Source organism: Medicago sativa, chromosome 7 (genome assembly GCF_051527215.1).
Source record: "Medicago sativa cultivar Bolivia chromosome 7, Bolivia_mono, whole genome shotgun sequence".
Taxonomy (NCBI): Eukaryota; Viridiplantae; Streptophyta; class Magnoliopsida; order Fabales; family Fabaceae; genus Medicago; species Medicago sativa.
In genome coordinates, this window is record NC_140755.1 from 4,470,916 (window position 1) to 4,498,159 (window position 27,244).

Here is a 27,244-nt window from a genome sequence, read left to right on the forward strand (position 1 = left end):
GTTGATGAAACTTCACAACCCACCTATAACACTTGAGGAGTGATATTTGTACAAATAAAATTAGACAACTTTGATGACAATCAATTTTCTCCTCCTGTGATAGGACAAAAACAATGGAGAGAGAAAGAAGAAGAGAGAGAATAAAAAAACATGTGAATATGAGAGAGAGAGTTGTTTAAAGAGTTGTTAAAATGTGGTTGTACAAATATCATTCCTCATAACACTTGGTGCATAAACCTTGACAATTTGCACTATCTAAACACCAAAAGCAAAAAAAAAAAAAAAAAACACACATTTGGGGCGAAATAGAATTTGACAATTAAAGAGTATTAGAGAGTGACAGAGGGGCATGATTTGGTGTTGGAAGTTATTTTTATTTCTAATAGATTTTAATGTGAAGATGGAAAATAGTGGAATGGAAGAACAAACACATGGACGATGGAAAAGATATATGAGGCCAAACCGCAAGTGCACGGTCTATCGAAATAATAGTAGTAAAAGAGAGTATCGTTCCGCTAGGGAGTTATGAATTTAATTAACTTTTAATAATGATTAGATGAAGGTTTCAAAGGTTAAAAAGTTTGGATTTTTAATTAAAAGAAATAACAATAATAAAATAAAAGAGTCTTGGAATTATTGGTTCATCCTAATGACAAGTCCTTCACTAGCCAAGACTTTAACTTCTAATTTCATGCTTTACACCTAATTTCCGATCAAGTCCGGTTTCCCTTTAGCCCATCACCTTTCCGATCAAGTCCGGTGAGAGTTTACCTCTAGCAACCAAGCCTATTTCGCTGACTTGATTACTAGAAGAAGCTTAAAAGGATTGAAACTACACATGTCTCAAGAATTGCAAAGACTATTTCACTGCCTTTGCAATTCCTGTCTAAATTCACTTGTTCCAATATCAAAGCTCCGCTTTCGCATTATGAATTGATATTTGAGATGATGGATTAACAATTATCAAACCCTCCACTTTCGTTTCCACAGTTTGATAATGGTTAATTCATGTTAAAACGGTGAATTTAGATTAGAAATTAGAATCACATGAAATTAGGGTTAAAGCTTGGTTCGATTAGGATTATGTCATTAGACTTATCCAACAATCCCAAGACAAGAGAAATCTACTCACTCACGTTCATTGTAGATATGGAGAAGAAGAAGAAGAAGAAGAAGAAGAAGAAGAAGAAGAAGAAGAAGAAGAACATAAAATAAATAACAAGAAAATAACGATGAACTTTTATTCAAAGAAACAATTGTCACATATTATTTCCAAGAACAAAAGATGAATGTTTGTGATGGAATGCTACTCTATTTATAGCTTTACAATCGATTTAAAATCTAAGCAATTACAAGGGCTTTTCGGTAAAACTAAAACAGAGTAACTTGGCCTTCAAGCAAAAGCAGCAAAAAGAGTTCTGGGAGGTGGCACGGCCGTGCCACATGTTGGCACGGGCTGTGCCAAGCTTCTGACTTGTGGGAGACATATTTTTGTCTCCGTATCTTCGTATTTTTGCTTCGAATTTGCTCCAGACTCCTTCCTTTTGCTCCAAGGCTCCTTCCATCATATATTCGTTCCTGAAATATAAAATATGCAATTGAAGTAAAAAGATTCAAAAAGGAAATAAAATTGCAATAAAATAAAATAAAATCTAAATAAAACTAAACTAAATAATATATAAAAATAGACTAAATATAGAATCATCAAGATACTCTAGTTATTTGACACTTTTGCCTTTTACACATTTTTCGATATTCAGTATTATGATTTTATGTGATGGTTGATTGTTTCGTTGTTTTTATTTTTTATAGGTTTTAATTTTGTGTGAAGATTGAGATGGTGAACATAAAGATGAAGATGATTGCCAAAATGAAAAGAACCCTTTATTGCGGGCAAGGTATTTAGTGGAGGAATATATCGACTACTAAATATGGATGTTGAAGAATTAATTAGTGTTGGTTTATATAACTGATACAATGGAATCTAGAAGGATGGTTGAATAATTTCTCTTTTGAAAATATTGCAGAAACATTGTTTTAAAGACAGTTTTAAAATTCAATTTTGACTATTGGATTCATGACGATTTAATGGATGAAATAATTGTAAAACAATGTAAATGTAAAATTAATTCAATATTGAATGTAAATAGTTCAGCAGTTTTTTTGTCTGCAATCTATATCTCAACTGATTACTTGAGGAGAAAGGAACTCTGGCAGAAACTTTCTCAGTTGCAATCTCAGTATAATGCTCCTTGGTGATTTTAATGTTATTATGGGAGCACATGAACACTATGGAAACACTCCCCCTGCTATACCCCCAATTAGAGATTTTCAGCAATGGACAAATTTACATGATCTCATTCACCTTCCCACCAGAGGAGTCTCATTCACTTGGGATAATGGTAGGTTAGGCAGAAGACATACAAAGAAAATACTTGATAGAGCAATATGTAACCAACAAATGCTTGATCTTTGCTCCTCCATATCTTGCTCTACCCTTACCAAGACCAGGTCTGACCACTATCCTTTGCTATTTGAATTTCACACCAATAACCAAATTCTTAAAAATGTGGATCCTGCACAAAGATTGCAAACAACTCATCTCTGAAACATGGAGTACTAGAATTGTAGGTTGTCTAATGCATATCCTCGGTACTAAACTCATAATCCTGAAAGGCAAGCTCAAACTGTGGAACAAACATATTTCTAGAAATAATCATAGTAAAGTGAATGAAGTTGAGATTGCAAAATAAAATTCAGCTATCTAGCCACACTGATGATTTGATGAGAGAATAAAAGAATGCTCAATGTAATTTAGATGATGCCCTCAACAAGCAAGATATATTATGGAAAGAAAAAGCTAGGCTAAATTGGCATGTGAATGGTGACAGGAACACTAAATTTGTCCACATAGTTGCAAAGATTAAGAACAAAACAAAGCTCATTTCTTCACTAAGAAATGAGGATGAAATCATTACAGATCCTCTGAGAATTTCCAATCATATTGTGAATTATTATAATGCCTTGTTTTCCACTAACTTTGTTTTGCATGAATCTTTACTTGTGGATGAAGTAATTCCAAGCCTCATTGATGAACAAACAAATAGACTGATTACTATGCTTCCTTCAACAAATGAAATTAAAAATGTTGTTTTTAATCTCAATTCTGATGGGCACCAGTCCCAGATGGTTTTGGAGCATCATTCTTTCAAACTTATTGGGAAATTGTTCATAAAGAAGTTACTGAAGTTGTCATTGAATTCTTCCAAACTGGTTGGCTTCCTCCTAATTTCAATCCCAATACTTTGATATTGATTCCAAAGAGTCCAAGTGTAGATACTATTGATCAGTAACCAATTGCTCCTGAAAATTTCAAATTCAAAATAATCACTAAAGTTCTTTCTTACAGACTGGCTAATATTTTACCTAAGATTATCTCTAAGGAGCAGAGAGGGTTCATATGGGGAAGAAACATCAAGGATTGTATTGCATTGGTTCTGAAGCAATCAATTTTCTTGATAAAAGATGATATGGTGATAATTTAGCTCTAAAGATTGATGTCTCAAAAGCATTTGACACTCTTAATTGGGATTTTCTCATTAAAGTGTTGTAGAGTTTTCGTTTCAATCAAGTTTATTGTGAATGGATCATAGCAATTCTTAATTCAACAAATGTTTCTATCAGTATCAATGGCTCTCAAGAATGATACTTTAAGTGCAAGAGAGGGGTCAGACATGGAGACCCTCTCTCCCCACTTCTTTTTTGCATTGTTGAGGAGGTTCTCAATATAGGTATCTCTAAATTAGTGGAAGAAGGGAAAGTGGAGTTGATCAGTGCTTCTAAAAAGGCCAAAATACTTTCAAAGTGTTTTATGCTAATGATCTCATGGTTTATTACAAATGCAAAATGTCAAGTCTTGAGGCTTTGGAATTGTTTACTAGATATGCTAATTGCTTGGGACAGGTTATCAATTTGAGGAAATAGTCTATTCATGCTGGTCGCATAAATCAAAACAGAATGAACAACATTGTTGGGATGTTAGGTTTCTCTATAGGCTCTATTCCATTCACTTATTTAGGTGTTATCATCTTCAAAGGGAAACCTAAATCCATTTATTTTTAATCAGTAGCTGATAGAGTCAAACTTAAACTTGCTACATGGAAATCATCTCTCATATATATATATATATATATAGCTGGCAGGGTTCAGTTAGTAAAATCAGTTATTCAGTCTTTGTTTCTTTACTCAATGTCAATTTATTCTTGGCATATTAGCTTTCTCAGAGAAATAGAAAAGTGGATAAAAAATTTCATCTGGAGTGGAGACTTGAACAAAAGGAAAATCGTGACAGTTGCTGATAGGGCCAAACCGCAAATGCACGGCCTATCGAAGTAATAGTAGTAAGTAGAGTATCGTTCCGCTAGGGAGTTGTTCAATCTAATTAACTTTTAGAAAATGATTAGAGGAGAAAGAAATAAGAAGTTGAGAGTGCAGTTGTTTGAAAGTAAATAACAATAATAATAAAGAGCCTTGGGATCATTGGTTCATCATAATAACGAATCTTTTCACAAGAAAGCCTTAAACTTTATAATTCTATGTTAATCTTAATTTCTAAGGACAAGTTTCTCTTTAGCATATCACAGCTTCTCTCGAAGTCAGTGAGTGTATCCCTCCAACAACCACACCTATTCTCATGGGTGATTGCCTTTGGGACCCTTGAAGATCGAAACTTTATGTGTCCCAAGGTTTGCTAGACTATTCTTATGTTTCGCAAACCTTGTCTAAATTCACTTGTTCGGATATCAAAGCTCCGCGTTCGCTTTATGAATTGATATCTGTGATGATGAATTAACCATTATCATACCCTCCGCGTTCGCTTCCACAGTTTGATAATAATTAATTCATGTTAAAACGGTGAATTTAGATTAGGAATTAAGGTAACATATAATTAGGGTTTAAGGCTTGGCTTGATCCGGATTACGTCATTAGACTTATCCAACAATCCCAAGACAAAGAAAGTCTACTCACTCATGTTCATCGTAGACATGGGGGAAGAAGAGAGAATGCAATAAAGTAAATTGCGAGAAAAGAAAGTAAAAGGAAATAAATATTTTATTGAAATAATACTTAAAATATTCAAAGTAAAGGTCAATGTTTATGGTGGGGAGCTACTCTATTTATAGCTTTACAATCGACTTAGAAACTAAGCAACTAAAAGGGCAAAACAGTAAAGCTGCAACAGGGTAACTTGGGCTTGAAGAAAAAGCAGCAAAAGTGGCCTCTGGAGGTGGCACGGCCGTGCCACATGTTGGCACTGGCCGTGCCAAGCTTCTGACTTGGTGGGAACATATTTTTGTTCTGTTTCTTCGTATTTTCGCACTGTATTTGCTCCAGTCCTCTTTCTTTTGCTCCAAGACACCTTCCACCATATATTCGTTCCTAAAATATAATAAAAAGCAATTTAAAGTAAAATATTCAAAAAGGAAATAAATATGCAATAAAATAAAATAAAATCTTTATAAAACTAAACTAAATAATGCATTAAATTAGACTAATTATTGACTCATCAAACTCCCCCACACTTGAATCTTTTCTTGTCCTCAAGCAAAAGGCAATAGACATAGCAACAAAAGATTAATCATGGCAATACTTATTAAGAACACATGTCTCAAAGAAAGGTTTTGTTTCAAGTACACTAATTACAATTTCAAACATTCCTCATGAACCTATTCAACCCAACATCAAGTCCCAAGTGAGTGTGTGTGTGCAGTCCAACCATTTTCTTGCTCCTGTATAAGACAGATATTATGAGGGACATGTTCTATCCTTAATGCTAAAGTAACCGAGAAAAGTCCTTTCTTCATTTCATATAAGAGTGATGGGAGTTTAGTTAAAATTGAATTAAATTAACAATTAAGCACAAAGGGGCTGCAAGTGCTTAGGGGCTATCTATCCTCATAGGAAGTCTTTTTGGATGTAATTGTCCTTTCCCCCTAGATTCAAAATCACCATAAGCAGTGCTGCAAAATTTTCTTTTTATTTCATCTCCGCGTAGGAAGTCTTTTTGGACGTAATTGTCCTTTCCCCCTAGCATTGATGAATTTACTTTCTTTAAGTTCAAATTAGGGAGTCACCACCACAATTAGGAAGTTAGGGATTGTCCTTTCCCCCACATGTTGGTGCCATTCTCCCGCCCCATTTAACTTTTAACAATCAAGAATATAACATTGAAGCACAATTGATTAATTTCCCATACAAACTTATACTACTTTTACTCTTAAGACTTTAAAGGGTCTAAGTTAACACTAAAGATAGAACGTGCTCCTTAAAATACCTATTCATACACTTGCTCAAAGATTGCAACCGGGTGCTTTTCTCATTGGAGATTTTTCACAATAAAACAAGATATGGGTATAGCAAGAACACAAGAAACACAAGAAACCACTTTCATGTACAAGAAACAACCTTTAAGGAAGAGACAAAACAAAAAAATTTATGCCATATTTTACATTAAAAACAAGCTACTTGTCATGCCTTTCGCTATAAAAACAAAACAAAAGAATAAAGTTCAAGGGAGTTTGGAAACACTACGACTCTAGACACTTTATTAGCCCCCCCCCCCCCCCCCCAACACTTAGGGGAAGCATTGTCCTCAATGATTCAAACAAAAAAGAATTAAAAGAGAAGAAGAAGAAGAAGAAGAAGAAGAAGAAGAAGTAGAAGAAGTAGATAGTGAGAGTATGAGACCCATAAGGAGGACCTTGGAGTTGTAGGTGTTGCATCATCCGGAGGAGCATCTCATTATTTTCTTGAGTTAAGCGGTTGCCCCTTTGAACATAGTTCCTTAGTCCGTCGATTTCAACACCTTGCCTTTGTTGCTCGGTGCTCACTCTTTCAACTTCATTGTGAATCCATGCCCATCTTTGATCTTCATTGAGCTCACCGGCTTCATGGTCATGGTACTCTCCCTCACGGTGCAAGTTAGCACCTTCTCCTTCCTCTTGGTGCAAGGTAGCACCTTCTCCCGCATCATGAGCTTGCTCACCAAGAACATGTACATCATCAACATACAACCAATTCTCTTCCACCTCGGTGGTAGTCCGAGATGGGTTAGGAAGTAAAAACATAATAGGCACATTTAGCTTTAGTTGGTAATGGAGAGGTGGACGACGTTTAATGAAATTCATAGCAATGAGGATTTCCCTATTGAGCCTATTGTTTCCCTCAATTGGTTTGATCCCCTCATCCTCACTCACCCCAAAACACCTAGCTATGTATGTAATGATGCCACCCACCACGATGTCGCCCTTACCGGCTGGTCTAGTACCTACAAAGTCTAGGTAATCAATTAAATAGAAGCAAGTGTTAACGGGGTGGTTGTAGAGCATTGCCCATAACATGAACAACTCATCGGTTCTAGTGTTTCCTAGCTCGGTTCTACCCCAAATAGTGCAAGCCATTACCCATTGAAGGTACCTAAGGACCGGGTTGTGAATGTTGCTAGCTTTGTTGGACCTAGAGACAAAAGATGTAAGGCCAGTGATACGCTCCCAAAAGGCAGCTGGGTCATAGTTATCCGGTTTTAAACTATCATCCCAATGATCATGGATATATCCCTCATTAGCAAAACCTAAGGCATCACAAAAGTGCTGAAGAGACATATTATAATCAACATTCATTAACCGGAAAACAACTCTATGATTGAGGTTATCAAAATTCAACTTATCTTTGGTAAAGACAATTGAGCTTAAAAATTCATAAGTGAAATTCTCATAACCCCTCATAGGTGTTAGCATATCAGTCCAACCTAGCCTTCCTATTAACCTAAAAATATCATCTCTAAGCCCTAGCACATTCAAATCATATGAATCAGGATATCTAGAGGGATGTAATGTATTATAAGTAAGAATTTTGTACATGTCCCTTTGCTTGTTGTCCTTGAACTGGATCCCATGATTCTTGACTTGTGCTTGCTTCTTTGAGGGAGGACCGGAGGAGCTTGATGGTTCCTTACCACTTCTTCTTGAAGTCATTTGACCCTTGTTTGAATTGGTTTGAAGGTTTAGGGTTGGGGAAGATTTTTGGTGGAAAGGATTGGTTTAGGGTTGGGGTTGATGTGTAAGTAAGGTTTATGGGTTTAGTTATGGAGATTGGTTGAGAATTTGTGGTGTTTGGGTTAGGTTTTGAAAGATTAGGGTTTTGGTGAATTATGGGTTTGGGTGGATGAAAGTTGTTTTTGATTGGTGGTTTATGTTTGGAATGAAGTTTGTGATTGTTTGGTGAAAGAATTTAGTGGATTGGTTGAGTTTTGAGGGAGATATGAAGGTTTGAAGGTTGGTGGTTATGGAGGTTTAGAGAGAGAGGTTTAGAAGATGAAAGAAGTTTGTGGTTTGAGAATGAATGGAGAAGAAGAAGAAGAAAAATTGGTTTATAGTGGGCTAGAGATCGGGCACGGCCGTGCCACCCTTGGCACGGGCCGTGCCAACATTCTGTGGCTCTTTGGCTTTTTTGTGTTACAAACATGGCACGGCCGTGCCATCTTCAGCACGGGCCGTGCCAACCTTCTGGTAAGGAGACTTCAAAATTTTTCTTTTCTCAATTTTTTCGAATCACACTTGGACAATTACCTACAAAACAACTTAAAACAAAGAAAAACAAACAAAATAAAGCAATTAAATGCGTGGGTTGCCTCCCACGAAGCGCTCTTTTAATGTCATTAGCTTGATGGTTAGAAAGGGTCCTTAGAATGGATCAAAAATATCATATTGTGTAGATGACGCAATAAAACGTTCTTTCACAATATGATCCTTAAGCATGCAACAAGAGTAAAGAGCGGGACCTTTCATAACGTTTTCCAACTCAAATCCTACCATTGTATCACTCACTTGAAAGACAATCCTACCAAGTTTAACATCTATGAGAGCTCCCGCAGTGGCTAAGAAAGGTCTACCTAGGATTATAAGGACGTCTTCGTCCTCTTTAATGTCAACGACTACAAAATCAGTTGGGATGTATATCCCTTCTATCTTAACAGGTATGTCCTCAACAAATCCTACTAGTTTCATGGTAGAACGATCAGCTAACTTCAATTCTATTTCGGTAGGTTTCAACTCTCCTATCCCTATCCTTTTAAGAAGAGACAAAGGCAGCAAACTAACACTAGCTCCTAAGTCACATAAGGCTTTGTTTATGGTTTCATTCCCAATTTCACATGGTATGGCAAAGCTACCTGGATCTCTAAGCTTAGGGGGTGCCTCTTGAATGATTGCACTAGTTTCCTTGGCCAAGGCTATTGTCTCACTATGCTCTATAGCCCTTTTCTTTGAAAAAATTTCCTTTAAAAACTTGGCATATAGAGGCATCCTAGACAAAGCTTCAGCAAAGGGAAGTTTAATGCAAATCTTCCTAAGTATGTTGACAAATTTTTCAAACTTACCCTCTAGTTTAAGCTTATCAAGATTTAAGGGGGATGGAGTTTTGTTTTCTTCAAGTGGTTTTGCTTCTTCTATCGCAATTTTATCACCTAAAGGATTGACACTTTCTTTCCCAATGTTTTTAACCTTACCAAAAGTTTCGCCTAACTTACAACCCCCAAAAGATATGACATTAACTTGGGCTTTGGGATTGGCTTCGGTTTGACCAGGAAAGACTCCCGGTGCTTGAGAAAGAGTGGACACTTGTTGAGCTATTTGGGAGATTTGTGTTTCAAGCATTTTAGAATGAGTGGAGATAGAATCAACTTTGGTATTGAGCTTGGAAAGAGAATCATTCAGAAATCCAGTTTGGTTTTTGAGTTCTTGAAGTTGTTTGTTTTGGTTGGCAATAGAATTTTCCAACAAAATTTCCAAATTAGATTTCTGAGTGAATCTCTGGTTGTTTGCGTAACCGGGTGGTGCTACTTGTCCATAGGGATTTTGGTTTTTATAAGGATTTTGATTTTGTCTCATCCCTTGGTTGTATTGAGCATAATTCATTTGCTCAACACCGTTAATAGCACTACCTAGTTGGCAATCAACACCGGCATGACCAGTTATACCACAAATTTCACAAGAAGGAGTAAAAGCATAATTGATAGCACTAACATTGAGTTTTTCAAGTTTTTCAGTTAGTGTATCAATTTTAGAAGCAAGGTGATCATAGTTAGAGACTTCGTGCATACCTGCCTCCCTTTTTGAGGGTGAAGAACTAGTGATGGCTCTCTCGTCGGTCCATTTGTAGTGATTTTGAGCCATGTCTTCAATCAAGGCATATGCCTCCGTATAGTTCTTGTTCATAACTGCTCCACTTGCAGCTGTATCAACATACATCTTAGTGGTATAAGTCAAGCCATTATAAAAAGTGTGGACTATAAGCCACTTCTCTAGGCCATGGTGGGGACAAAGTTTTAGCATTTCTTTGAAACGCTCTCACGCCTCATAGAGAGATTCCCCATCTTTTTGGTTGAACCGAGTGATTTGGTCTCTAAGTTTAGCGGTTTTAGATGGTGGAAAGAATCAGCAAGGAACGCTTGCCTCATCTGATCCCATGAAGTAATGGAACCAACTTTGAGGGAATGGAACCAAGCGCTAGCTCTATCCCTTAAGGAAAAGGGAAAGAGATGAAGTCTTACGGCCTCTTGGTTCTCCTTCATGGTTCCACTAATTCGTAGAAAAACAGATATGTGAAGATTGGGATCCTCAGTGGGGGATCCCGAGAATTGGTTTTGCTGCACCAAGTTAAGTAGGCAGGCTTAATTTCAAAGTTGTCATCCTCAACCGTTGGGTACACAATAACAGCTTGTGGCTCAGCCGTAGACGGCGTTGCATACTCTTTGAGAGTGCGATTAGCCATGGCGGTGTTATTTTGTGCGTCTCTCTTTCGTTTATGCAAATACCTTTCGATCTCGTTGATTATTACAACTCGATTCCTGGTTTTTCGCATAAAAAATTGAGAACCCAAGAAGTTAACGATAACAAAAAAATAAAAAGAAAAAGAAAAAGAAAGAGAAGAAGAGAGAGGATTCTAATCACTAAGAAAAAGTTAATCAAATTAGTTAACTCCCCGGCAACGGCGCCAAAAACTTGATAGGGCCAAACCGCAAGTGCACGGCCTATCGAAGTAATAGTAGTAAGTAGAGTATCGTTCCGCTAGGGAGTTGTTCAATCTAATTAACTTTTAGAAAATGATTAGAGGAGAAAGAAATAAGACGTTGAGAGTGCAGTTGTTTGAAAGTAAATAACAATAATAATAAAGAGCCTTGGGATCATTGGTTCATCATAATAACGAATCTTTTCACAAGCAAGCCTTAAACTTTATAATTCTATGTTAATCTTAATTTCTAAGATCAAGTTTCTCTTTAGCATATCACAGCTTCTCTCGAAGTCAGTGAGTGTATCCCTCCAACAACCACACCTATTCTCATGGGTGATTGCCTTTGGGACCCTTGAAGATCGAAACTTTATGTGTCCCAAGGTTTGCTAGACTATTCTCATGTTTCGCAAACCTTGTCTAAATTCACTTGTTCGGATATCAAAGCTCCGCGTTCGCTTTATGAATTGATATCTGTGATGATGAATTAACCATTATCAAACCCTCCGCGTTCGCTTCCACAGTTTGATAATAATTAATTCATGTTAAAACGGTGAATTTAGATTAGGAATTAAGGTAACATATAATTAGGGTTTAAGGCTTGGCTTGATCCGGATTACGTGATTAGACTTATCCAACAATCCCAAGACAAATAAAGTCTACTCACTCATGTTCATCGTAGACATGGGGGAAGAAGAGAGAATGCGATAAAGTAAATTGTGAGAAAAGAAAGTAAAAGGAAATAAAGATTTTATTGAAATAATACTTAAAATATTCAAAGTAAAGGTCAATGTTTATGGTGGGGAGCTACTCTATTTATAGCTTTACAATCGACTTAGAGACTAAGCAACTAAAAGGGCAAAACAGTAAAAGTGCAACAGGGTAACTTGGCTTGAAGAAAAAGCAGCAAAAGTGGCCTCTGGAGGTGGCACGACCGTGCCACATGTTGGCACTGGCCGTGCCAAGCTTCTGACTTGGTGGGAACATATTTTTGTTCCGTATCTTCGTATTTTCGCACTGTATTTGCTCCAGTCCTATTTCTTTTGCTCCAAGACATCTTCCACCATATATTCGTTCCTAAAATATAATAAAAAGCAATTTAAAGTAAAATATTCAAAAAGGAAATAAATATGCAATAAAATAAAATCAAATCTTTATAAAACTAAACTAAATAATGCATTAAATTAGACTAATTATTGACTCATCAGTTGCATGGAAGAAGATTTGTGCAAGATATGAAGAAGGTGGTCTTGCTTTGAGATCACTTGTTACTCTTAATGAAGCAACAAATTTGAGGCTATGTTGGGATCTCTTGCATGGTAAGGAGCAATGGATAGACATTCTTAAGAGCATAATACAAAGAGGTTCATCTTGCATCAACCATCATATTTTTTCCTCCATCTAGAGTGGAATTAAGAATGAATTTTTGACAGTTAAAAATAATTCTTGCTGGCTAGTTGGAAATGGGGAAATGATAAACTTTTGGCATGATTCATGGTGTGGTGATCCTTTGGCTCAGACACTCATCAATGTTCCTGATTCTATTATCCAAACTCTCTCAATTACAATAAGCTCCTATATTGTAAATCGCAATGGAACTTTCCTGCTGATATCACTCAAGCTTAATATTAATGTCATTGCTAAGTAGAAGTTAGAACAATCCCTAAGGATACAAATTGATTTATTACTTTGATATAAGTTAGTACACTTGCTAATTTTGTATCACATACCCCCTTAGAAAACCTGAGGTGGCCAAGATGATGGTGGATTTGATTGAGCTAACCAGAAGGAGGCTAACTAAGAAAGGGATAAGACTAAAGGGGATTATGCACAGTTTGATTTCCTAGAGTGTGAGTTCAGTTGACATTTGCATGAAGCAGTGGCAAGTGATGCAAATGGTGATTTATTTTTGTAAAGATTTGCACAAACAGTACGCAATCAAGGAGTATCTAATTTTCTTGTTAGGACCCACCATCTTCTCAGACAAAAGCATTGTATATGTTGATGTGGTGTACTTAGAGTCTTCAGGGACCTTTATATGGTCTACGAATTTTCATGTGGGACTGCTACTCTAGCTTACTTGTATCGAGAGCTTAATGTTTCTTGTTTTAATAAGATGAACAAGCTGGCTGACACTACTTTAGGTAACATATTCATTGGATTATTTAATTAATGGTTGAATATATAAGATTCCATGTTGATTCATACATGGATCTTCCAATCTTTTCAGGGTATTAGTTATCGAGATTATGACGACACACACCTACAGGGAAGATTGAGATTCGCATACAAATATGTCCAGTCTAACTAAGGGCCAACCAGTCACAAACCTATATTGAGATCGTCTTGATACGTTGTTACCTCTAGATATTTTCATGTGGGACTGCTACTCTAGCTTACTTGTATCGAGAGCTTAATGTTTCTTGTTTTAATAAGACGAACAAGCTGGCTGACACTACTTTAGGTAACATATTCATTGGATTATTTATTTAATGGTTGAATATATAAGATTCCATGTTGATTCATACGTGGATCTTCCAATATTTTCAGGGTATTAGTTATCGAGATTATGACGACACACACCTACAGGAACGATTGAGATTCGCATGCAAATATATCTAGTCTAACTAAGGGCCAACCAGTCACAAACCTATATTTAGATCGTCTTGATACGTTGATACCTCTAGATGCTTTCTTCACGCCCTACATCCATCACCGAGATAAACACCCATTTAAAGACATATGCCTAAACTGTTGATTGATCATATGCAGAGCTTGCATAGTATGGGATCACACCTGAAGGAGAATCTTTGAGGCGAGTTTAAGATGGCACATGTAGAAATCACGACAGAAGAGGTGGGAAATCACAATGCAAACTGCGTACCACCATGCACACACATCAGATCCTTGATAGCTAGGATCTGTGAAGCCCGGATACGAGATACGATACGGATACGATACTGCACCGATACGTCGATACGGAAAAATTTCAAAAATCAAGATACGATACGGCAGGGATACGTTAATAAAAAAAATTATATAATTAAATGTACAATATAATTATAACCATTTTTTCAATATGCAAATATATTAACAAACACAAGAAACCAGACTCGTAGCACATTAACATAAATATAAATAATATTGACGATTAAGAGGGTGATCATTAGTCAATTTCATACGCAATATATACCAAAGTCGTCCGATACCAAGACTTCGACGGTGGCCAAAGTGGACGGCGACCAGTTTGGAAGAAAAAGTTGAAACCCTAATTTCTTAGAAAGGGAAAGATGCAATTGTTTGTGTGGGTCGTACTGGCACCAAATAAAGATAAAGGAAATGTATATATATTATAGTAATATAATGTTTTTATTCTTATTTTTTACAAAAAAAAAACAGAAATCAAAATAATATAAAAAACACAAGTATCCGTGTGTATCGGGACATATCGGAAAGTATCGGATAATTAATTTTTTAAAAATTAAAATTTAATATTTGGATACTCTCTGGATACGTATCGGGAAGTATCGGGCAGGTATCGGTGCAGGATACGCAGGGGATACGGTACGTCATCCATTTTGAAGTATCGGGGCTTCACAGGCTAGGATACTAGTCAGTGGGAACGTACATAACATACTAGTTTATGATATTGTGCACTAGATCTACATAAAGGCTCAAGGAGCCTCTTGTACCGAAGGAGGAGGGAAAGAAGTGCTCGTATGTTGTATTTACTAGTATTCTTTTTTACGTTTGCATGTGTATTTCGGGATAATTTTGAAATTATGAATGTTTGGATATTACGGTATATTTCATTTGTTATATTAGTGATATATTTTGTGCTATGCTGTTGTTATACCCTAATTTTGGACCTCAAAATATTTTCTCAAGATGTTTTCTATCTCTGATATGTGTCTTTGGACCTTTGAAAGATTGTCTATTTGTTACTGTTTACTCTGATATTTTACTCTGCTGTATTTGCATATTTCTATTGTCTATGTCTGAAAATCTTTTCAACTGTGTATTTGTCTATGTTTTCTTGCATTTCAAGTCATCCAAAAATATCTTTCTTGCATTCCAAGTCATTTGAATTTGTCCCTGATCAATTGCATGTTTCTTTGCATTTTATTTCAATATTATTTACAAAATTCATGAAAAAGGGTATTTTAGTCATTTCCTGCATTCAAACTCATTTTAGTCCTTAAAAATTGTTTGAGTCTTTTCAATTGGTTTGAATAAGTCCTTGTTTCAATCTCATGTCAAAATCCATTTCAAAAATTACATTTGAAGTCACTTTGAGTCAGTTTAGCCCCTAGGGGCATTTTAGTCATTTCCTGTGTTCAAATTCCTTTTAATCTCTAAAAATTGTCTCTGAGTCTTTTAATTTGCCTGTATAAACTCTTGCTTTGATTCCCTGCTAAAAAACCATTTTTAAATTGCATTTGAGTCGTTTTGAGTCATTTTAGTCCCCAGGGGGCGTTTTGGTCTTTTCACATAAAATTTTGACAGAGAGAGGTTACTTTAAAGTACCTCATTTACGTAGTTGGTTCATTTTAGTCCTTTTTGTGTTTTTAATTGGTTTCACTTTACGTTAATTTTCAAATTACTCTTTTAATTCAATTTTAGTTAATTTTTTACATTTTAGTCCTTAGAGTCTTGTTATTTGCCTTTTGGTCCATTTTTAGTCCAACTAACTTTTCAAGTGCCACATGTCTCTATCCTATTGGTCCAAGCCCAATGAGCTAGCCTATATAAGGGGTCCCATTGGTCAAGGTCAACACACTAATCATTTCACAAAAAACACTCCACAAAAAATCACAAAATCCATAATTATTTTCTCTCAATTTTCCCTCCCTTCTAACTAACTTCCTCCACCATAACAAACTTTTTCCACCACTTCCTCCACCATAACAAACTACTTCCACCACCCTAACAACCTCACTTCAACCTCCACAAACCACCACAAAAACCTTCAAAACCTCCATAACCAAACTTCATCTTCAATCTCCATAAACCAACCTTCACCTTCAACAATCATCATCACCAATCTTCAATCAACACAAACCTTCAACCACCAACCTCCATAACCAAAACCTTGCATCCTCCATAACCAAACCTTCATCATCATCTTCAACCTCAAGAAAATTCACCATCACCACTACCAAAACCTTCAACCTTCATCACCGATTCACAAATTCAAATCCGCACAAATCCGAATTCTCGCAAATCCTCACGAATCCGAATTACACACCGAAATCACTATCATCTTCACGCCGCGAACAACACAAATGGAAGAAAGGTGTTTTATCACTGTCAACCCGTGAATTGCAGCCAAGAACAGAGGGAACCACATCAAAACCGTTTCAAATAACACCAACAATCCATCGTCATTTCACAATCCAAACTGGTTCACACATACACGGAATCACAACCTCGGCACAATTCAATAACTGAATCCGAACTTGAAGAAGGAAAGAAGATTAAAACTGAAGCCGAACATACAGAGAAGAAGCTTCAAAGGTTGGAATAAGAGAAGAAAGAAAACACGCAGCTTGCTCGGGGAAGAGGAAGAGAGAAATCCGAGCTCTGAAGCATGTGAGCGTGTCCGATAACAGAAGCAGTAATCCGAGGTAAGTTTTCTTTCATTGTTGCGTTAAAATCGTAGATCCAGAGCTTTAAGGTTAGGATTTGGGAAATTTGGTGAGTAGAATCGGATATAGGATAAGAAGAAGATAGTAAAGGGATAAGGTGAACGTGATGATGCTTCTGTATGTTTGATTTATATCCCTTTGTTCCTGTGCGCTCATGCCTATGCCCTTACCGTGTTCCTTCGCATGTTTGGACCATTGGATCTTGGATCCGATCCAATTGGATCGATCTAACGATCCCTGTGTCCCCTAATAGCCCAGTTTTTCTCTTAGGTTTGGGCTTGGATCCTTATATGTTGTGGATTTCGTTTTTTTGTGATTTTTCTTGCTATTTCTACACTGCCTAATGCTTTTTACACCCCTGTTCACTCAAAAAAAACTCTTTAAAAATTCCACAAAAATTCTAGTAGTTTTTTTATGCTTTTTTTGATAATTTTTAATGTATCTTGCATGTTAAATCTTGATCACAACATGTGAAAAATATTTTAGTCCTTTATTAATTCCATGTGTTAATTTTTGTTCAAATCTTGATAAGAATTTCTAAAGTTTTGTGAAGTTGTTGTGATCAATTTTTGGCATTTGATACTTGTTTTTGGAATGCAATTACATGTTGAAACTTGCTTCAAAATATATGTGTTCGTGTTTTGTTAATTTGTGTACTTTTTGTTATGTTTCTTGTAAAAATTGTGATGTGATTTTATTCTTGAGTTTTGGTGCATAAATGTGGCCTTGAATATGTAATCTTTGGAGTGAGTTTACCTATTAAAAGTGGTGTATGCTTGCTGTCTTGGTATATTTTTTTTGTGAATTTTATGTTAGTAAATAATGTGAAACTATCTTGTGAAATAAGGTGTATAAAGAACTTGCAACCTTTATGATCTTTGGTATAGTTAATGACCTTAATTCTCATGTTTTTTCCCTTGAACTAGGTCACTCAAAACTTCTCTAATATCATGAGGATTTAGGCCTTTAACCGTACCTTAGGATGGTATTAAAATGTCAAGTCTCTTTTATCACTTTTAGTTAATTTTACTTGTTACTTCACTTTCAAATTACATCTACTTTACTATGCCTTTAGTATGTTGTTCCCATTTCACCTATGCTACTAACCCCTTTTTGTTTCATGTCTCATTTCCATAGTATTTCACATCATATTTTCATCTCTTATTTCTTGCACTTTAATTTTCATGCTAAGACTTAGTATGTAAAATTTAGGGACTTTGTAATTTTCTTTATGTTTTGAATTCTTACAAGACCATAGCATGTATCTAGGCCAATGATGTAAAGGACAATAGACTCTAATGATGTACACCGACACAAGCACCGACACATGCACACACATCACATAGATACTTTAGATGTATGTTTAGGGTATGCATGCCTTAGATGTATGTTTAGGGAATGTATGTTTAGATGTATGATTAGGAACTTTAAAACTTAGACGAAAAATCCTTTTTTCCAAAAAACATGAACAACATCACTCAAATCATTTTCTAAATAAACCTTGGGATCAAGTCCCATTGAATTTTCCTTTTCTTTTCTTAAATAAAATCTTAAGGAGTTTTAATCATACTTTGACTTTCTTTTGCCAAAATCACTAATCAAACCCCACTTTTTCTTAAATCTCAATGCTCATGAAGCCTCTCAATCTCCATTCTTCAAAATTCCAATTTTCAAACTTAAAATCAACCAACAAAAACAAAAACATTTTTTGGAAGAGAACTACGGTGGATTTGATCCCTTAAAAGGGTACGTAGGCAAGGAATCAATATTCCTTCAACTCAAATAAAATAAAAATTCAAACATCTTCTTCTCCCTCCAATTCTTCACTTAGTAAACTCTTAGGTGTAAATATCACTTTTCAAATAGCATTTAAAAATAAAGCGCGCGTAGAAAGTAAAGACGGTTCCTATAGGATACTATAGTCGTTATGGGTGCCTAACACCTTCCCGTAGCGAAAACAACTCCCGGACCTCGATTCTCAAGGGTTTTGCTTATTTTTTCCCTTCCCAAGAAAAAATGAGATATCAAAAGTTAAAAAGGTTCAAACGTAATCAATGTTTGATACCCGAAAACCAAGATAAAACAGCTGTTATGTTTAATTTGTAATATTTTGTTAAAATACAGGTTCGTATATGTGTAGAAACTACATTTTCTCATGTTTGGTTGAGGATTATATAATTCGAACATATATTTTCCACATCTTACACGATCAGACTATAGAATCGGAAATATACATCCAAACAAAAATTAGGTGTGTTTGAAACCTAATGTATTGATGTGTTTAGTACAATTCAAATTCTATAATTTGAAAATGTAAAATACATAAATAACATGTTCGAATTAAAGTTTGAACAAGTAAAACATAAGATTTTGTGTAGTCTATAATGCATTGGTAGTTTTTGTGGTCTACAACGCACATAAACTTCTATAGTTCATTTTCATTAACAAAAAAAAAAATAAAAATAAACTCTTACTAAATCAAAATGAACACTAACTAGTTACAATTTACTACAACAAGAGGAAACCACAATTTATTTAAGATCAATGTTGATGTTACACAATATGATTTAAAGGATCAACTGGAGCAAGTTAATCATCGTCTCAACTACTGCGATACAAGTGACCGATTAGTATAGTTTCAAGTGACCGGTTGAGTTACATGCTACCTTGGTGAGATTTTTTCATTCTATTCGAGCAATTTATGGAATCATGGTGTGTATGATTAAACCTTTTGAAAAAACTAGTTTGACCCATGCATGATCTTGTTTGTGTTTAATTTATGATGTTGGTGTTGAATTATACTAATGTTGTAGTTGAATTATGTTGAATATGATTCAATGGAACAAGTGTTAGTTGATTCTTAGTTTGCGCCTTCTCATGGAATTTGGATTCTAGAATTTGAACCCCAAAAACAGACTCCACATTCTAGAACCTGAACAAGAGTAATTTTGGAAGAAAAAAATAGAAGGGCGTGTTGGAGGCATAGAGGGAAAAGAATTTCACTTGTGTTCAGTGGCGGAGCCAGATAAAAAAGTTTGGGATGGCCGCCAAACAAAAAATTGTTCAGGTCCGAATGAAGAAATTACAACTTCATCTATTTCAATATCATCGGTCTTCCTCTTAAAAAATGAATCATTTTTCGACTCTACAATTTAACTTTTCTGTTTCAAAGAAACTAATTTATCAAAATAATATAATATGCGCTAAGAAATAAGAAATAATTGACAAATAAGAAATAGAGAATCTGATTCAAGTGAACCACGAAATATATGAGATACACTTTACCTGGGTTAATTACTTATCCAGTCATTTTGCTGCTTGAATAAGACCATTTCAACAACAGAAGAAAGACAATTGCATCAACAAAGTAAAGAGTAGACACTAATAAAACCGTTGTGCATAAACGATTCAACAACATAATCACAAAAAATAACAATTTGTTCAGTTTCAATTTCAACCAATATACATTCACAATTTCAATTGAATATATATTGAATGGTATATAGGAGAGTTTAGAATAATTGCTCGAAGACCCACGAACATAAACCATTCAACAGAATAATCACAAAACTTTTTTTTTTGTTTTCATTTTCACATGCCATAATGTAACAAAAATCAAATTTCTTCAGTTTCAATTTCAACAAATATATCTTCACTGATGGAGAATCAGAGATACACTTACAATAACTCGTTTAGGGTTTGTGGAGAGATTGAGACAAATGAAGAATCAGAGATGAGAGATCGATGCAGAAAGAGGAGATGGAGAATTCGAGTTCGACAAGATGGAGGCTTTGCCGGTCACGGCGTGCTTGACGGTGGGTGATGGAGGTTCACCGTTCTCTGTTCGCCACTCCAGAGAAAAGAGAAGATAGCGCAGGGAAAAAAATGAGAGTGACATGTTTGTAAGAATCAACTTAGCTCTAGGGCAATATAGTAATTTCCAAAAATTAATGGGTAGGCCATGGCCATCCCATGTCCTCACGTGGCTCCGCCACTGCTTGTGTTGTTCTTAACTCAATATGATGATCCAATTTAGTTAGCCTCTTCTTCATGAGTTATTCTTGCATGATCACGAGATTAAATGTTCAATATTTAGACACATACACATAGACATTTTTGCTAAAAAGATAGAACAGTGTTACATTTAAGGCTATACTATTTGCGTTACAAAATGCAAGTAAAAATGAATCAAAGAAATTTGAAATAACCAAAATTTTAAATTAAATAGGTCACTTTTGTTGGACTAACTTTTTGTTTATATTTTGTATCGTAGTGAATATGTATCTAATTAAATATTACTCCTTCCGTCCCATATTACTTGACCTATTTAGAATATTTACACTATTCATGTAACATGCTTTGACTCTATTTTTCTACTAATATATAAAAACAAAATATAGCATATAAGATGTTGTTAGATTCGTCTCGATTAATATTTTCAAAATATCAAATTTTTCGTAATTTTTTCTACTAGAATATTAAAGAAATTTAAGTTTAAAATTGTGCATTGACATACGTGACAGAGTCAACTAGGTCAATTAATATGGGACAGAGGGAGTATAGATTTGGTTCGTGGCCATGCTCAAGACTTGCCCCCTCTTCGTAACCCAAGAGCATGTGAAACATAAAAACAACAAGAATAGACAATACATTGATATTAGGTTAACGTTTAAATTAAAATGATTTATTTTATGAATATATGAAGGCACGCACGATACACGTCGCAATCATTACAAATATTATTCTTTCGTTCTTCTAAAAACTGACCTTACTGCCATGCTCTGTAGAACTTGACCGAATATATGTCATATTTTATTTATTGTGGACCAAGTAAACCCACAAGATATTATTCAATTTAATTGATTAACAGTAATTTATTTATTTAATAATAAAACCTACTGTATAAAAAAATACTAGAATAACTGCAAACCTATTCTGAAAAAGCAAACAAACACGAGGAAATGTCTCTTGGTTGAAAAGATGAAAAATTTCATCCTAAATAATATAATAAACAATACAAAAAAAAAAAAAAATCTGTAACTAAGTTCAAAGTCGCAGATAAAATGAAATAAAAAAGAGAGAAAAGAAAGGGTTGAATTTAATTGAGAATGAATTAAGGAGAGCAATTTTCGGATCGATCAAAGTGGAGAAGTTGACCACTACATTTTGGGCAATCTTCAACTTGTTTTGGCACCATGAAATACATGAGACAGATCTTGCAACCAGCAACTACAAGAACATTCTGTTTCTCTATTACTTCTCTTTGATCATACTGCTCTTTCGATATTATTGTTGAAGACTCAGATGAAGATTCTTCACTATCATACCAACTCTCTTCTTCTTCTTCTTCCTCTTCTGATTCATCACACTCTCTTTCTGCTTCTGCTGCTCTTCTTGGATCTTCCTTTGCTTTCATCCCGTTCCTCCAATTTATGTAATAAATTTCTCCCGTCTGAGTAACCAATTAATTGTTCACACTTAATTACTAATTATCAGATTCAAAGTTCAAACAATAAATCAAATAGAGATACCAAGATATGGAGAAACAAATAAACTAAAACATGGCCAGAACCAGAACACAACACACTTTATATATTTTATTTTATATTGACATTCACGGATCAATTTACTACTAGTAATTTGCAAATTAAACAACAGAAACCAAGAAAAGTTGCATTGCACCTTCCCCTATAAAGGAAAAGTTAAATGAAAAGAAGTGAGAATATTTGAGAATTAATGCAAAAAGCAAAACACCACTATACTACTAGTACTTTATTTCCCTAGGGTTTTTTTTTGTCTGTTACCGTAGCTAGCGTGCCCGGAATGCTGTTCTTATTATTGGAATTGGAAAGCATATTAATTAAATTAAAAAAGACCAAAGAGATAGAACAAAAAAGATCCAGCATCATGCAACTAGCAAATAGTATATTTAAGTGAAATAAATTAAAAAATGAAGAGATAAGAATAAGAGAATAGTGGAAGAACCTTTAGGTCAAGGCATTGTTCCCAATGATAAGGAAGAGAGATGTTGGAGTTGAGCTCTAAAGTGGCGTCTGAGTTGTTGTTGTTGGAGATATGATTTTCATCTGAGCTGCTGCTGGATGAGATTCCTATTCCTTCTCCACCTCTTCCTTCTCCAGCTGCTACACCTATGGTAGCTGAACCCTCCTCGTTTTGGTGGTTGTTGTTGTTTAGGGAACAGTTTTGAAGAGATCTCTCTAAGGAAGCAGTGATCGCCTCCATATTTGAGGCTGTCACATAAGGAAGCAATTAATGAATGAATGAATGAAATACCAAAACAACAAACAATCATATGTACATAACCTAACATAACATAAATAATGATTCGATAAGAGTATTTAATTTTAAGATGCGCCGCTATTACCTGCAAGTGAAATTAACTAACTAGAGAGAGAAAGAGACTTTTTGGGATGTAATTAATACAAACAAAGGGCAAGGGGGAAGGAAGAGAGAGAGAGAGAGATTTGAGATTGGAGGAGAAAGAGCACTCAGAAAAAATGGAATATTATCATTCTTAAGGGTAGAAATAGATAGATGTGACACGCACTATAGGTGCGCGTGTGTTACGCGCGTATTAACTGAGTGGGGTTGCAGCTGTCAGCTCCAGAGAACCTCTCTGGGTTGCATTTTGTCTCGTCTAGCTTCACTGTTTTTCCTGCTAACCTCACGCGCCTTGAATTCCACACACTACATCATCACATAAATATTTGTTAAAAAAAAATCACATAAATAATTAAATAAAGGGGAATTAGTCACTTTAGTCCCTGAATGGGGAACGATTCGTCAATTTAATCCCTAAATGCAGAGAAATTGCAAAAAAGTCCCTGAATGTAAACTCTATTAGTCAATTTAGTCCCTAAATGTAGACTCCGTTAGTCAATTTAGTCCCTGAATGTAAACTTCGTTAGTCACTTTAGTCCCTGAAATTGACTAACAGAGTCTACTTCATGGACTGTTTTGCAATTTCTCTGTATTTATGGACTAAAGTGACTACTCCTTTCCCATTCAGGGACTAAAGTGACTAATTCCCCTTAAATAAATGAACTCAAAAATCTATACACATCACTTACAAATAATCTATACACTTTCTCCTTTCATAGCTGTTATAAATATATTTTTTTTAAGAAAGTAAAAACATTATTTTTAAAATGGGTTTTACTAACTAATATCTCCAAAACTCTTCTAAAAATTCTAAAATAAAAAAAATAATTTTTAAAAAGTCAGCTTAAAAGAGGTTTTTTTTTTTTTACGTTAAAAAAAAGATGTTATTTTCTTTATATGTAGTATAGATGTATAAAATAGATTTTGAAAAATATTATTAAATATGATATTATATATATTATTTTATAAAATACTATAAAATATAATTAAAATAGGTATATTTAAATAAGTGTGCTTCATGGAAACTCATTCCATGAGATTAAATTAGTCATTGAAAGTCCTCGTGAGCTTAACTCAGTTGGTTGGGACAATACATAAAATATGCAGTGTCTAGGGTTCAAACGCTAGCCACTACAAAAAAAAAAAAATTAGTCATTGAAAGGGACAATGCATAATATATTCAAAGTCCAGGGTTCAAACCCGGTCACCAAAAAAAAATCGTTGAAAAAGAAAATATACATTAATTATAGAGTAATTCTAATTATATATCATTAAATAAAGTAAAAGATGATAGATTTTATTGTATACGAGACCCAAAAATATGATATAACTAGACCTTGCACCCGTGCTGCCGCACGGGTCATATTGATGGCAAACAAAATATTCAATTATACTGTTAATTCATAATCTATTTGTGCAAATACAATATTAAAAATAATAATACAACTTAAAAAAAGGGAACAAATCATGCTGGTACATTACGAAAAAATTTCTTGTAAACAACATTGTATTTAGGATGATTTGAATGATTCAAAAATTCGCCGCAATCTAAAATATGAGAACCATCTCCACCATATACTAACAGATACAGGTGTTTCATTTGTTGAAACTGACATTAAATATATTGTCGGTTGGTTAGTGATGACAGATGGATACGACGTGATAACTTATTGTTTGGTTACTGCACTGATTGTGTGGATAATGAATGGTGATAGTGAACAGAGAAGTGAGAGAGAGGGAGATGGAACAATGAAAAAAAATGGTGTATTGAAGTTGAAAAAAAAGAGATGACATAGATAAAGTAACGTTTTTCGAAAATGAAAAAGAAATTGAAGTGGGGGACACAAAAGTAATTGTGAGATTTGAATTAGGTTTAGGGTTTTCATATTAGTGAGTACAAATAAATAAATTGTGATTCATATGCTTGGAGTGGTGATAATTTTCAAGGATTCATCAGATGAGTGAATTATAAAGGGGGGGTCAGTTATGTAAAATCACCCACTACACATTAGTTATGCTTGGAGCGTTACCTATTTTCAATGATTTATGAGATTATGGAAAACAGAACATGAAGGGAAACAACAAAGTAAGAGAGTGAGAATTTGAAAGTTATCATGAAAAACTACCCACGATGCTTGGAGTCATGGCTATTTTCAAGGATTTATCTAAACCCACTACACATCAGTCATGGTTGGAGTGGCTATTTTCAAGGGTTTTCAAGCAACAACATTGTACGTGTTCAGGGTCAAAACTATATTTTCAAGGATTTATGAAAGGCCACTACACATCAGTCATGCATGGCGTGGCTATTTACTAGGAACAACATTTGCACGTGTGTTCAAGATGAAAAAAACTACCTAAGCGGTGTTTAAGGATACAATAACAAAAATACGTTGAGGTGGCAATTTTCCATATTTTTTAGGACTAAATCACTATTAGAAATTATAACCATTGCCAATCCTAACCTATATCAGAAAACGTGAAGACTGTATATTTGAAAATTCAAGGATTGAGAAACAATCTTAATTGAATTGAAAAATCATAAAATCCCCAAATTTTGAAACCCTAATCACTATCCAGAAAATCAAAATGAATAAAATAATAAATTAGCATTAATATCAAAATTAGTTTAGTGATCATACCATTAATAAGTTATCATGGACGAAATATGCATCAGAATCATATTTTTGCGGAGAAATCGAAGGAAAAGGGGGAAGAAAGGGATGGAAATGGCTGATTTCTGGGTTGAGATCGCATGAATAAGGGGAGAACATGACTTCAGAACCGTATAACGTTAAAGTCGGGAAGGAGAGGAAAAGAGATTAATTGCCTTTTAAAATGTCTGTTTGGTATAGGATATGCATTAGTGGAAGCGATATTATAACACTAAAACAGCTATTGGTCAAGTGGTCAAAGTGCTTGGATGGAGGCAATGGGTTGCGAGTTCAACTCCCTGCCCCTGCAGAGACATTTTTCAGAAAGATTTTTTAAACCTCTCAAAATAGGAAGGATTAGGGTTAATTAAAGTGGGGGACACAAAGGTAATTGTGAGATTTGAATTAGGTTTAGGGTTTTCATATTAGGCATGCATTGTGAACCTTCGTATTATATATTAAGATTGTTTCCTTACGTTGATGATCGGAGAGAGTATGATACTATTTAATTTATCAATTAATAATTTATCAATTAATATAATATATTAAAAAATATTAATTACATTTCATTAAAATTTTAAATTTTTCATAAAGATTTTTTAAACCTCTCAAAATAGGAAGGATTGGGGTTAATTAAAGTGGGGGACACAAAGGTAATTGTGAGATTTGAATTAGGTTTAAGGTTTTCATATTAGGTATGTATTGTGAACCTTCGTATTATATATTAAGATTGTTTCCTTATGTTGATGATCGGAGAGAGTATGATACTATTTAATTTATCAATTAATAATTTATCAATTAATATAATATATTAAAAAATTTAAAAAATATTAATTACATTTCATTAAAATTTTAAATTTAAATTATATATTTGATACTTTGAAAAATAAGAAAATTTAACTTCGACCCTTTTTATAATTATATTTACTATGTAAAGAATATAACGTGCGTCCATTAAAAAATATGTAAGAATATTATTTTATTTTTATTTTTTGAAGAAATGTAAGATAGTGATGGTCGTTTATAAATTAGATTGTGCACTGGTACTCATATTTTTATAGACTTAAATAGAAAATTCGTCCTTGCAAATATAGTCAGTTTTGGTTTTGGTTTATAATTATATTTACTATGTAAAGAATATAACGTGCGTCCATTAAAAAATATGTAAGAATATTATTTTATTTTTATTTTTTGAAGAAATGTAAGATAGTGATGGTCGTTTATAAATTAGATTGTGCACTGGTACTCATATTTTTATAGACTTAAATAGAAAATTCGTCCTTGCAAATATAGTCAGTTTTGGTTTTGGTCTTTGTAAATTTTTTTTAAAAAGATACCCTTGCAAAATATTTTATTTTTGAAGAAATAAAAATGATATATATTAACAGCGGCGATGAAAAATTCTCAGTACAAGATGTACCAAAGAACTCACCCCGAACAAGAATTGTTTAACACAAATATTACAATAAAAGA

General features: G+C 34.4%; 1 protein-coding gene and 1 non-coding gene across 2 annotated transcripts; one reads left to right on the forward strand and one right to left on the reverse strand.

Annotated features, from left to right (window-relative positions):
• Positions 1–10,362: 10,362 nt before the first annotated feature.
• LOC146903660 (small nucleolar RNA R71) lies at positions 10,363–10,469 on the forward strand. Its single transcript, XR_015020755.1, has one exon. It is a non-coding gene; the product is annotated as a small nucleolar RNA R71 (small nucleolar RNA).
• Positions 10,470–21,670: 11,201 nt separating this feature from the next.
• LOC146903661 (protein CURLY FLAG LEAF 1-like) lies at positions 21,671–23,225 on the reverse strand. Its single transcript, XM_085725935.1, has 3 exons — positions 23,101–23,225; positions 22,701–22,966; positions 21,671–22,167 (listed from the first exon to the last, which is right to left on the reverse strand). Exons 2-3 carry the CDS (start codon positions 22,956–22,958, stop codon positions 21,829–21,831), a joined length of 597 nt encoding a protein of 198 aa, XP_085582061.1. The 5' UTR covers positions 22,959–22,966; positions 23,101–23,225; the 3' UTR covers positions 21,671–21,828.
• Positions 23,226–27,244: the final 4,019 nt, after the last annotated feature.